This window comes from Fistularia commersonii, chromosome 31 (genome assembly GCF_037954325.1).
Source record: "Fistularia commersonii isolate RoL2024-O1a breed Wild chromosome 31, RoL_Fcom_v1.0, whole genome shotgun sequence".
Lineage (NCBI taxonomy): Eukaryota > Metazoa > Chordata > Actinopteri > Syngnathiformes > Fistulariidae > Fistularia > Fistularia commersonii.
In genome coordinates, this window is record NC_141314.1 from 11599860 (window position 1) to 11613337 (window position 13478).

Sequence of the window (13478 nt, forward strand, 5' to 3'; positions counted from 1 at the left end):
TGTGTATGTTAATATGTGTGTGTGCGTATGTGTTTACATGTGTATATAGAATAGAATAGAATAACCTTTTATTGTCACTGGATTGCATTCAAAACACAATCAAACTGTAGTGCTGCGCCAAAGAAACAACAGCGGAAGGTAGAATGCAACAATATGCTCCGTAATAAAATCATAAATAATGACTAAAAACACCAGTAGTGTTCTTGTAAACAGAAGCACCTGGAAACATTCTGCGATGAGGCTCAATGAAAATATGTGTGTGTGTGTGTGTGTGTGTGTGTGTCCCTCACTCGCCTAACGACGACTCGGAGTTACGACGGGCTTTACGATAATATTTATATTGGCCTATATTCATGCAAATATAAACATTAAAGGAAATAAAAAGTGAAACTAGCATTGCTACAGATGACCGATGTTTATGAAAATACCGTGCGGTAGAAACGGGAGAAACGGTAGAAACGTTAGACCCCTCGGAACGTAACCCTGCCGTTATATATATATATGTATATATATATATATATATATATATGTGTGTGTGTGTGTGTGTGTGTGTGTTTGTGAAGCGTCTGTCGACATACACTGAGCTCCAGATGTTTGGAGACGGTCATCAGTCCGTCGAGGTCCTGCGAGGCTGAAGGTCCGTCCACCTGGTGCCTTCGCTTTCACGTCCTTGAGAAAAGCATTTGGCTTTTGGCTTTTGGTCGCCTCTTTTCAAAGCTTGTGCAACATCGTGCACGGCCACTATAAGCTGCACGTGCTCTCGCCAAACTCAATTAAAGTCCGGTTAAAGGCTTCTCGGTCTGTAAGGACCTTCAAGCCACGAGCATCTTGCGAGGAACAAGAAAGTGGCAGAAACTCTTTTTAAATGGGAGCTAATGGGGTGTGTTTTAGCCGTCTGAAGAAGCTCTGATGTTCTCCCACATGGTTTTCCTGCTCAGATCATCATCATCATCATTCAACACGTGCCCGTGGAATATCATATCGGAGTGGTGTGAGCGTGGGGACGACACTGATCGCGACAACATGAACGTTGCCTCCGCAGAGAACGGCGAAGGAAGTCCATATGAGACGTCTGCATGGAGCCTGTTCGACCCAGAGGTCAGAGGACCACCAGAGGACCACCAGAGGACCACGGAGCTCATTGGACCTCTTCGGGAGGCTTCTGTCCTCCAGAAGAATCAAATGTTCCTTTGCTCCTTCAGGGGTTGCCAGGACCGACCACCCGCCAAACAGATACCGCCGTCCAACACACATCCAATGGCTTCCATCTAATCTTCTCCTCTCCACCATCTACTTCCCCGTCCCTCCTCCAGACCTCCAGCCTGCCAGGTCCATCCTCAGCATCCCTCTACCCGGATCTTCTCCATCCTTCCTCTGTCCCAACCATCTCGGCACGACCCTATCTCCAAAACAAAGAATGAAGCATAAGGCACTCGCAGGTCCGTCAGAAGTGACCTTTGCATGAGTTTGTTTCTCAGCATCTCAGCAAGGTGTCTCCTGCTCTCCACAGAGCAGAAGATGCACCTTCTCTTCCTCCACTTGTGTTGACTTTCTCTGAGGATATGTTCTCACATCTCCGAGACAAATCCTCGTGGTGACACCGGCTCTGCAGCTGAGACCTTTGCCACATGTGGCCACCTTTGCTCCTCCGAGGTGTTGGTTCAGCTTGAAGGCCAGTGCGTCGCTGATGTTACGGAGCGCGGCTCGACGTAATGTGATCATCACATCCGTCATGAGAATCGCGTCCGTCGTCGGGATTTTCTTCTTCAGCCCGACACGGAGCTCATGAGTTTGGAGACATTGTGGGTTCTCAGATGCCTGCTGCGCTCCACCCTGCGGGGGGCGGTCGTGTCCATCCTAGCGAGCTGAGCCTGCAGACTTTCAGACGTTCAGAGATAAATGTTCCATGTCTTCTAAATCATGCTTTTCGGGGAGTTCGACCGTCGGAGTCCTGGCCGAGCCGGTGCGGTTCTGGTGCCGGTACAACCGCCGATTCTGGTCTGCGCCCAGAATGCGGGCGGCAGCCTCCCGGTGGCTCCCGGTGGCTCCCGGTGGCTCCCGGTGGCTCCCGGTGGCTCCCGGTGGCTCCCGGTGGCTCGGGCGCAGATGGTCCCCGCTGCCCCGCGGCTCCCCTCCATCTGCCAGCTTGTCTGGCGGAGGAGCTGCTCTGCCTCCGACCCCGAGTTCTGACCGCAGTCAAATCCGGTTGTCTCACATTTGTGTTTGGAACCCCGGCGATGGAGATCAGACGTTCCTGAAATCATTTTTCGGAAGGTGGGTCCAGTTGGCTCTCGGTTCAACGCGGGAACACAAACCCTGCCCGGTCCGGAGCTCCTGGGCGAATGGATTTGTTTGGGTAGCTCAAACTGCTTGCCCGGATCTTCTCAGCACTCTGAGCCTGCACTACAAGTCCCGTTTGCGAGAATGGAAGGCAAATGTAGCATCTGTGCGATAGATGCACCTTATTAGTATGACTTTGAGGGTGCCGGCGATGATGGCGCACCCATTAGTTTCCATCAGAGGCGGGATGGAGGCGATGCCGCAGGAAAATAATGATTTCAGGTGTAATGAGAATCCCGCCGAGACAAACAGCTGCCGGTTCACGACGGCGTGGTTGGTCTGAGCGGGAGGAAACGGGCGGGCGCTGAGAATGCAGGTTACCGGCGCGGGTCGGAGGCTGGAGAAGATCCGGGGGAAGAGGAGCCCTTCCAAGGAGGAACCTCCACGTCCACGTCCGACCTCTTCACCGCCCTCTCCGACGCCCTCGGTCACGTTTGAATCCCCGGATTTCCGCTCTGCATCAGCGGTATTTAAGCGCGCAGTCACGCACGGCGGGCAGGAATGTTACACCGGTGCTCAGTGATATTGACTTTCTTCCCCGTTTGTCCACGTATGAACTCGTGCTATTGATTATTGGAACAGTCCAATGTGATTAATCATTGCAGCTCAGCTGTTTGACTCCTTCATGATAAAAGATGGCAATCATACGTGCAATAAGACATCTAACGACCATCTGGGGATGCGATGAATAAATGATACTAGCAGGGCGATAAGAAAGTTACATGTGCAATTAGCCGCGGGGTTCACTTTGAATGGGAGATGAATTTCTCCTCGCCCGCAGAATTCTGCCGTCTCCCTCGCTCCGCGGTCCGAACGGACCTCCGACGAGCTCCTAATGGAGACGAACGATGAACCCAACAATTCCTTTCCATTTAATGTTTAATGGCGCGACTTCTCGTGCGTTGAGACGTGTTTTGATACTTCGGAATCCAACATGCGTTATGCAACGGGATGGCGGTGATTAACCGCCGATTCATGTCTGGCTCTATTGAATCGGGTCCGACTGGATGTTTTTCAGTGGTGATGCTCTTTCACGCTCAGGTGTTGACAGCGCTCTCCTCACCAATGGCCAGAGCGGAACAATACATGCGCCTCATTCATCTCCTCCGAATAATTCTTTTTGGCAAGGCCGGAGAGAAACAACACATTTGTCTTTATTATCTGGAACAAAGTTACGATTCGCCGCTGCACGGAAACCTCCGCCTCCCCAAAGCAGCCAAGATACAAAACAGCCCAAAGTAAGCGGCGAGTGTGGAGGAAAAGGTCCTTCAACGGTGAACTCTGGGAAAACACTCCGGTTCGTTTTCTGGATCTCGGTTTCATCCGGGAGGAGGCGCAGCTCGGGTTAGACGGAGGCAGATGATTCACTGGGGCGACCCCGGAGGAAACAGACAAAGAGAAGAAGACGAGGATCCGGGAACAGTTTGTTCAATCATCCGTCCTCCGTAACGCTCATCCTGCGGTTGGAGTTGCGGGGGGAAAGGGGGTGGAGCCTATCTGTGAGGTCATCGGCCGAGAGGCGGGGCCTGTCCCGGATCCGTCACGTGTTCCTGAACCTCCCGCATGTGTTGGAACTGCGGGAGGAACCTGGAGAACCCCGAGGAACCCCACACAGACCCGAGGAACCCCACGTAGACCCAGGAGACCACGGAGACCCGAGGAACCCCACACAGACCTGAGGAACCCCACACAGACCCGAGGAACCCCACGGAGACCCAGGAGACCACGGAGACCCCTTGCAGGAATCCAACCACGGACCGTCCTGCTGTGAGGCCCCTTCTTTTGGCAGAATTATTATAAATGAGTGATTATTTCCGGTTATTTGCCGGCTCCAAAGGAGTTTATTTATGAACATAACGCAAACATGTTGCCGGAAACAGGATTAGACCAGTCTGTCATTGAAAGTTTGTCCTATGGAGTGTTTGGCCGGCGGTTTGCTTGCAAGGAAACAACCTACAGAGTGAAATGGAAGTTGCTTGGCGTCTCCAGAAAGCAGCGGCGGAGCAGGAACACCTGCGCCCGCAGCCTCGTAAAAGAGGAGGCCTTACTGCCAGGGACGGCTCAGGTTTCATTCATCTTGTAATGTCAGATATTGCCACACCCCCCCTTTACGGCGGTATTGACTAAAAAGTCTTCCAATTGCCTGATGAACAATAGGGCCGCATGACGCCGGCAATCTGTAGTGTCCTTGTTGAATAATGGAGGCGGAGGGCGCCTTTCAAAAGACATTTAATGTAGTTTTGCTCACCGCCGCAGGACAGCGGCTCCACGGCCTTTTGAGAAGATGGAGAGGAGCCGTCGCGACGCGGCCAAAACCGTGGTCGCCGTAGAAACCCCTTTCACTTTTATATCTGTGACCTCAAAGTACAAACCAGCACCGCGTTTCATCGTCGCGGGATCCACGGGTCCGGACCAAACTGCGCCGCGGATGTGATTTGGAGGAGCAGCCGTCGCTCCAATCCAAGGTCGTAGGTTCAATTCCCGAGTCTTCTGTCGGCTCCCGATACTCTGGTCGGCGTCTCACATGGATATCTGAGCCGCCGTGGCCGCTTGGATGGCGGCATGCGACGCAAACGCTATTTTAGTGACAAATTTATCGCTCGCGGCGGTAGGTGGGATGCTACAGCAGGTGACCAGAGAAATGAGGAACCTTCTGCCGTCCGTCCAAGATAAGATAAGATAAGATAAGATAAGAACAACTTTATTAATCCCGAAGGAAATTGTTGTGCCAGTTACAGAAAATATAACAGTAATAAATAATAAAAAGAAAAGGCAGAATTAGAAATAAAATAAACTATAAACTATAAAGTGTCTCAGTGAAACTATAAAGTGTCTTAGTAAACAAGTGATGAAACTATAAGTGTCTTAGTAACAAGTGAGGTAAGGAGTGCACAATAGTATGATAACGGAAAAATTGTGGTGTACTGTTATGAAATGAAATCTTGCACAGGAGAGCCGGTCCTCTCAAGGGCCCGTTCGGTGCTGGTGCTCAGTCCAGTTTGAAGAAAGAACTCATTAACGCCGGAGATGTGAAACATGTAACTAGCATTTGATGCCGGCCTATGACATCAGGGAGTTGTGGAGGTCCGAATGGAGCCACACCTGCTCAGGTTCTGCTGATTTTTATGCGTCCGTTCAAAAATGTATAATTTTTTTATGCCGTTTCTTTTTTAATGGCGAACGCTCTCCTCAAAAGGTTCCGATCTGCTTAACAACACGCATGACACGCGGCGAAAAAAAAATCATAAGTTAATGACGTCTGTTGTCTGGGACGTGGAGGCCATTAGCCCGAGAAAATGAGTTTGTGGTCCGTTCTTTGGTATTTAAATGGGTTCCTTTGTGCCACCTCGCCGGCCTGACGGCGGGGCAAAGACTCAAAGGTTGTCCGGCGAACTCCTCGTAGCGGGACAAAGGCGGCGAGCGGCTCATTGTTAAAACGCCGCTCGACGGAAAGGTTTGTACGTTCCTCTGCACTGGACGTGCATTCGTACGCCTTTAAATCGGGATCACGCGGAGATTCAAATGAAGTGCTGCACCGGCCGCCGTCTGTGAGCACCGGCAAAGAAGGGCGGCGAATCTCTCCGACCTCGCCGCGGGGAAACGACGACAGCCCCCGGCCCCCGGCCCCCGGCCCCCAGACCCCAGACCCCAACGATTCCCAATTATAAAGTGGACTAATTGAAACGGAGCTTTGTTTTTCTTTCTGTTATTTCAGGGAGCTGACAGCAACAAATCATGGCGGGATCGATGGCGGATTACGGGGCTCATGGAGCTGCATAGAGAGGAGGGCTCAGGCTGCGGCTGCGGCGCTCATTAAAACCAGGCCTGATCTCAGCCAAGCCCTGGGAAAAGAGGGGTGAACGAGGCGAGAGGGAAAAAAAAAAGAGAGAACGATAAAAAAAAGGGAAAGCGTGAGGAAAGAAAAAAAAAAAAACTTTACTGTTCCTTTTGGACGGGGCCTCTGCTGGACGCTTATAAATGGCTATTGTTCCCGGCGCGGCGCAGCCACTGTTTACAGTTCCCCATAAAGGAGGCCTTTATTCCTGCTCAGGGATGCATTGTGACAAGATCATTTGAATAGCCCGGGTCTCGCCGCAAAGCCGTAAACATTTACGGCGGTTGACACGGGGAATAAAGAATGAGCCCGTAACCCCCGCGGGACGCCGCCGGTGTCCAGAAGACTCCGAGCCGGACTATCAGCGTCGGCGAGGAAAAGGCGGGAGGAAGAATGCAAACAAGTAGAGGAGAAGATGGATCTGCAGAGTGATAGATAGAGAGAGGCGACGCAGGGTTTGATGTCCCCTTTGACTCGGCCCGCAATGAAACGGCGGTCTTGTTTTTATGTTTTATCACAGGAGCCGCCCGCCGGAGCCGACCCGCGGGAGGAGCCAGACATGAGGCTGAATTCGATTAGACGGTAATCGGAGACGGACAGGCCGCCGGGGGGGCCGGGGGGGCGGGGGGGGCGGGGGGGCGGGGGGGCGGGGGGGCGTGAGCAAACTATCAGCGTGACTTTCCATTGGGTGTCATCGGTCGCAGTGCGTTTCAGGGCCGAAATGGTTCCTCTCCAAAAGCAGCCGTCCACAGATAAGCCGGGCCGGGGAGTCTTTGGTCTCGGGCGGGCGGCCGAGCGGCTTCTCCTCCGATTGTTTTGCATCTCGCAGAGGTTTCTCCTTTGAGAAACCCCGCCGGCTCCCTTCGCCGCCTTTTGTCTCCCCCCCCCTCGCTCGGCTTCCTCGCCGGGGACCCGCTTCCTTCCTGCCTGGCTCGGCGCTCTGCGCGTCTTCCAAGACGTTTCCAGCTTAACCAATGATTAACAATTATGCCGGTGCATCTAATTAATGCGGGCTAATTATGAGGTTGAGATGCTGACAGGGAGCGGGGCGGGGGAGGTGGAGGGATTGCAACTTCAGAAATAATCAGGAGAGAAGAGCGTGTCGCAGAAGGGAAAAAGAAGAAGGTGGAAGATTGCGAGCGTCTTAATTGGCAAACCGTCTTTCCGTCTCGGGACCCGAAGCTTTTTTACATAAAAATGCGGACGGCTTTGCGTCAAATGTGACGCGGCGCAGCCAGAAGACGACGACGGCGGCGGCGGCGGCGCGGTTCCCCCGTTCTCCGCCCCGTCCGGGAACCGGCTCCGACGCCACGCCCGAGCTTCTCCGCCGTACTCGTAAATCATATCAATCTGATTAAGCCGGCCTATTTATTTGTCTTTTACAGTTCTCCGAAGAAGAAGCCCCCGCCCCCCCGCCTCCAGCAATACTTCATCAGGAAAAATAGCGAAGAAAAACGACCCCTCTCTCCTCTCATAATGAGGCTGTATGGCGCGCTCATTAGCATAGCCGGTGTCTGCAGCCCCGCGGTATGTCGGAGGTTTATGTTCGATGACATTTTTATTCGCCGCCGCCGTTCTGTTAGGGCTCCATAATAACGTCCGAGGAAGAAAACACATCATGTATTAAAGGAGCGTGATTTTAGCTTCCTATTCAAATGAGCACATCTAAGAGAGCGAGGCGGCGGGAGGAGGGGGCCGGGGAATTACCCGGAGAATAGTAATTACATTCGGAGGAGTCTGTGATTTAGGGTGTGTATGTGTGTGTGTGTGTGCCAAGCTTGTGTGTGTGTGTGTGAGTGTTTGTTGTCTTTCCTTTCCCCGTGCAGAGCGTAGATAGGGGGCTGGCTGGCGGCGGAGGTGGCGGGGGTCCTTCCCGGCTTTGACAAAGTGCATTTAACCAGATGATTGACAATGATTGAAACCACGCAAAGCCCCGCCGGCCAATCAGCGGCGCCGTGTCTAACCCTGTTTTTTTTTTTTTTTGCGTGCGGACCGTCCGTCCGTCCGTCCGTCCGCTTTTACAATTCACGTGCAGCTTTGCAACGGGCTATTTGTCAAACGGAGCACGGTACAAGAGCGGGAAACGTAGAAGTGCTTTTACACTCGCCGGGCGACGCACGGGCCGTGATTGCTGAGAGGCTGCACTGACAATGTGGCCTCATCAAACACACTCAGAACGGCGGCGGCGGCGGCGGCGGCGGCGGCGGCGGCGGCGGCGGCGGGGGAAGCCGGGCCGATAAGCCCGTCTTTGGCGTTGTTTGTCAATATGATGTTGAGCATGAGAGGGTTATGTTTATCAGTGTCAAAGCGGCTATTTGTGTTTGAGATGTTGCATTCAATAACGCGTCCGCGAGCCGAAGCCGGAGCCCGAGTGGATTCCCATCCATTTCCCTCGCCCTCGCCCTCTCGGCGCCGAGGTAGGAAGCTAGCCGAAATAGTAAATCAATAAAGCGGCATTTTTATTCAAGAAGTTGCGTCTTAGTCAATATTCTTCATCATTCACCCCCCCACGCGCACCTCCATTTTTCACCGGTGTCATTTGTCCCGCGTTCATGTTTAAAATATGAATAAAAATGTCCCGAGTATTTCCCGGCTCCGGCGGAGGCGCGAGCCTCTTAGTGCCTTTCCGGATCGCCTTCTGGGATGAAACATCCGAGGATTGTGCGCCGCCGTCGCCCCCCTCCGCTTAAAAGCCCATTACGCTGCAGACGGCGGTGACACGACAACGCATTAGACATCCCTCTGACGCATGACTCCTTCTTCTTCTCCGGCCGCCCGGGAACGCCGTTTCATTGGGAGATATAAGACACAGCTTGACCTTGGTTTTTTGTCTCAGGCCTCGGGTCGCAGGCCGGCCGTCCGCACGCCTTCGCCCGGCCTTTGTGGAGGCTCTGCGGACGCGGGGGAAGCGGACGTTTGCGTCACGTACGCGGCGACTCTGCGTTCCGTGGCGGCGGCGCGGCAGGCTGTGTTTGCTGAGCGTGATGCGGCGGGCATGCTCAGTGCGCTGAACATTAGAGGGGGGGACGGCTCAATGAACGCCGCTATGAAAGTCAATAGGGCCGCTATATCATAAATCAATGGCCGACAACAGCCCAAAGCCCGCGCGGTGTTCTACTAAATTAGGCATGTAACAATTACAGCGGTGGGTTTCTTCCGCGGCGTGAAACCTCTGATTAAGGTGTGTGTCGGGGGGAGTCGGAACGCTTCATGCGTGGCCCCGTGCGATTACCGCGGGCCGTGTCGGGCCGCCGTTACGAGCCGGGCGCGCGCCACGGGCGTGATTTGTTTATTTATTTATCCAGGTGTGTTTACGAGGGGTTCTGCACGGGACGCACCGGCGGAGGAAGTCGGGAGGTTTATTTGCCGCCGCCGCCTAATATCGCCAGCGAGCGTCGACTCCAATAATTTCACGGGCGTTTCTGTTTACAATCTGGAATTTCAGACTCCTAATTCTCTGCAAACGTAGCCCGAGGGAGTCGGAGGCTTAATTTATGTGGCGCGTAAGGTTTTCTCGCGCCGTGACCCTCCATCCCGGGCCGCGTGCTGAATATTTTAAAACGGCGAGATGCTAAACCTCTTTTACTGTGCTCGCCCTCCGCGCCGGGCTCCCCCGGTCCAGCTAAAATGGCAGAAACGGTAGTGTATCAAAACAAAGGGAATCGTCTCTAATCCCTCTGCTTGGCATTTACAAGGGTCATTACAGTTACTTTTGAAGACTTCATGCAAAATGATGAGGTAGGTAAAGTAGCCTCGGAGGGGAACTCTCGGTAATTGACCTTGCTGTCTTGAGCCTAGTCAGCAAGCAATAAAGACTGGTTAAATGTTAAGGCGGAAACTAAAGGGCTTGAAGGGCTACACGTACTCTGCATTAACGAAATAAAAGCTTGACTTATTTGATATTCTGTGTGGAACCAAGGTCGTCACTTTCAGATGTTTAATGGGTGTGTGAGTGTGTGAGTGTGTGTGGGGGGTGCAGGTGCGAAGCTCTGATTTCTGTGCAAATATCTTTTTTTTTCTTCCCCGCTCGTGTGTTTGAGCGGGACGGGCTGACTGACATGCGGACCGCTAGTGCACACACACACACACACACGCGTGCACTCACGTGTGAAAGTATTCGGGAGGCTCTTGATGCCCGGGGGGGCGGGGAATGTAGGAATGATTATCACTTGATTAATGATGCAGCCTAACAGGTAAACGGCTCTCCTGATTTAACAATGTAGATATATCAGCCGGGTGATTACGACTAAAACCGGAGATGGCGTGACAAGGTACATAAATGACCGGGTCACGGCGTTACAACCCCGGCAAGGCTTCGGCTGGGCCCCCGCCGTGTCATTTAGACGAAAATAAAAAACCGGCCCCTTTTTGAAACCCGGCGGCTTCCACGCACCGGGAGCGCAAAAGTAAAAATCAGTCGGCGGGCCCTCGAGACAGCAAGCGCCCCGGTTATTACGTGTCAGAATGTTTTAATGGACCCCAAATGGAGCTCTTAGCATCCAGCTGTCTGAAATGCTTAACGTGACCGGCAGTGGCAGAGCACACGGTGGGCCTAATTGTCCCCCGTCTCCATGGAGAAGGTCGCCTCGGAGGCACGGCGAGTAGGTGCTTGTGTCACCTCCTCTTCTCCGCGTGGCGCTAAAACAACGGGAGCATCCATCTGAGGCTGTTAAAGTCACGCCGCCCTGGCCTCCTACGTCCGACAGTGATTATCGTCTATTAGAGCCGGCGCCGCGGGGACGGCTCTCGGTGCGGCGGCAGCTGGTTGATGAGCTTCACGAGGCTGGTTTTAGGTGACACCTGTGAGTGTGGAGCAGACGCCGGGGACGCCGGACGATTCCCGCCGTAAAGGGTTCAGCTTTGCCTTACCGGTGGGTCCGGTGGGTCCGGTGGGTCCGGTGGGTCCGGTGGGTCCGGTGGGTCCGCCCAGAGCCGGGAGACGTCGGTTTCAAAATCTACCGCCGGGAAGACGGCGAGCACGAAATACACGCACACGCATTAGTCAGAGCCCGGGTTCTTCTTTATTCTCATCAAAACACACACGTTGATGATGTTTTACAGCTCGGGGCCGTCAGCCCCTCGGCCACCTGAAACAAATGAAAAGTGACAGAGATCTGAGGCTTCCGCTATCCTTCCGCCAAACAGACAAATAAATAAAGGGGATGAACTAATGGGCCTATCAGCCATTGATTTTTGGAGACGGTCTCGCCACACTTTGTCCATCAGGATTCAGACCAGGAGCACACAAAAGACGCCGGTCAAAGTCTGAGGCGGCGCAGGTACCCGAGAAAGGAAAGAAATCGACAAATGTGTTATAATTCCTTCAGAGGACGGGGAGCTCCCGCCTTGCAACAAGACTTTTATTTCTCTGTGGCCAAATCGCAACACAGTCTGATGACCCTTCCTGTCACACCACAGTGCAGACATGGGGAAAACACTTCCATCCAAAGCAACAGTGGAGATGCCAGGAACGAAACCAGGACCTCATACATGCCAAGCAGGCGCTCTACCACTGAGCTACATGTAGGTCACATGTAGACCTGCTTGTGTTGTGGAGCAGGTCTGGACCACAGGCTTTGAGATGATCCACAGAAACCCAACGTCCCCCCAGGAAAACAGATCTGGCAGGGCGGCCTGCTGCCTCCACCTGTTCAGGAAAAACAGGGGTTTGGAAAAGACGGGCACATGGAACACCAGCGGCGCTAACAGCTACATGCTAACAGCTGAAATGATACCATGAAGGCATTCATGTCCATAAAATAAACAACAAATGGAGGATGCAGGAGATCAAGCCCCGCCCCCTGGGATCCTGACCAATGGGAGGGCCGGGAACTCCGGAGAACTGGTTAGGAGCAGCATTGAAGGAACACGAGCGCAGCCAGGGTAGGAAACACAGGAGGAAGGAGAGAGGTGGGATATCCCTCAGCAGGCTAATGCTAACTGTAAGAAGAAGGTGCCGAGCTTGTCGCGCTCTGTCGGCTTTCTGTGTCAGGTTTGCATGTTCTCACAGCAGATGTCTGGGAGAGAACCTGTGACTGAGAGGAATCCCCCCCATACACACACACACACACACACACACACACACACACACACACACACACACACACCGGCTGGTAGACCGGAACAGCCAACAGCTGAAAGTTTGAAAGCATCAACTGCGAAAGACACGTCGGTTCAGAAGCATCATTTGGAAAAGAGTCGTCCTCCTAATGAGCCGCTACCGAGCCAAGGAATCCAGACGTTTAAAAATACGTTTAAAAGGAGCGTTCCAGCAAAGGAAGCTTCTTCAGAGGAGGGGCGGGGCCGAGGTCACATGACCACATCCAGGAAGTGATCGAAACCTCTCAGTGGACCAAAAAACACCCAGGAAACTCTTTCCCTTTGGAGGCTGACGGCACCGGGTGAGCTCCTATTTTTCTATGCTGGGTTCAACTGACCGCAAACCGGACACACACACACACACTCACACACACACACACACACACACACACACTCTGCTTCGGCCCGTCTGCCTTTCTACGAAGCGGCGGCCGGGCTGCAGCTCGGCTGACACCTGCGGTGGGGCTGTACCTGTGACATTCATTAGAGGAGGTGTGTTCATTGACTCCGACGCAGCGTGTTACTTTACGGGGTGTGAGCGCACACACACACACACACACGCACGCACACACACACACTCACACCTGTGTTTTGTGCAGCCGCAGCGGTGTGTTATTGTGAAGGATATCTCTGACCTTTACCATCCTGGTCATTTGTTGTTTTCCTTATCAAACTCCCTCCCCGGCGGTTTTATATTGATTATGTTTGTCCGCTGGTGCGGCGGTCGGGGCTCCGAGGCCGCAGGTTGGATTCCCTTCCTGCGTGGAGTCTCCTCCTTCTATCCTCCTATGCAGGAGGTTGGTTGGACACCCTAAATATACTGCTCAAAAAAATAAAGGGAACACTAGAACAACACAATGTAACTCCAAGTCAATCCCACTTGTGTGAAATCATAGTGTCCACTCAGGAAGCAACACAGATTCATTTGGACTTGTTTTAAGGACATTACATCAAAGTTGGATCAGCCTGGAGTTTGTTTTTACACTTTAATTTGGAGTGTGATTCCTAATCCAGACCTCCATGGGTTGATACAATTGATTTCCATTGATCATTTTGGTGTGATTTTGTTGTCAGCACATTCCACTGTGTAAAGAGCAAAGTATTTCATAAGAATATTTCATTCATTTAGATCTAGAATGTGTTTTTTAAGTGTTCCCTTTATTTTTTTGAGCAGTGTGGTTAGAATGTGTGCATAAGAAGGCAG

The 13478-nt window shown here is 52.8% G+C and overlaps 1 protein-coding gene across 1 annotated transcript in view; it reads left to right on the forward strand.

The window, feature by feature from the left end:
- Window positions 1–6709: 6709 nt before the first annotated feature.
- tenm1 (teneurin transmembrane protein 1) overlaps window positions 6710–13478 on the forward strand; it is a 203657-nt gene continuing 196888 nt past the window's right edge. The window contains exon 1 of the mRNA XM_086178716.1: window positions 6710–6757. Within this exon, the coding sequence (XP_086034842.1) occupies window positions 6735–6757 (23 nt within the window). The 5' untranslated portion in view covers window positions 6710–6734. The remainder of the gene's footprint in view (window positions 6758–13478) is intronic.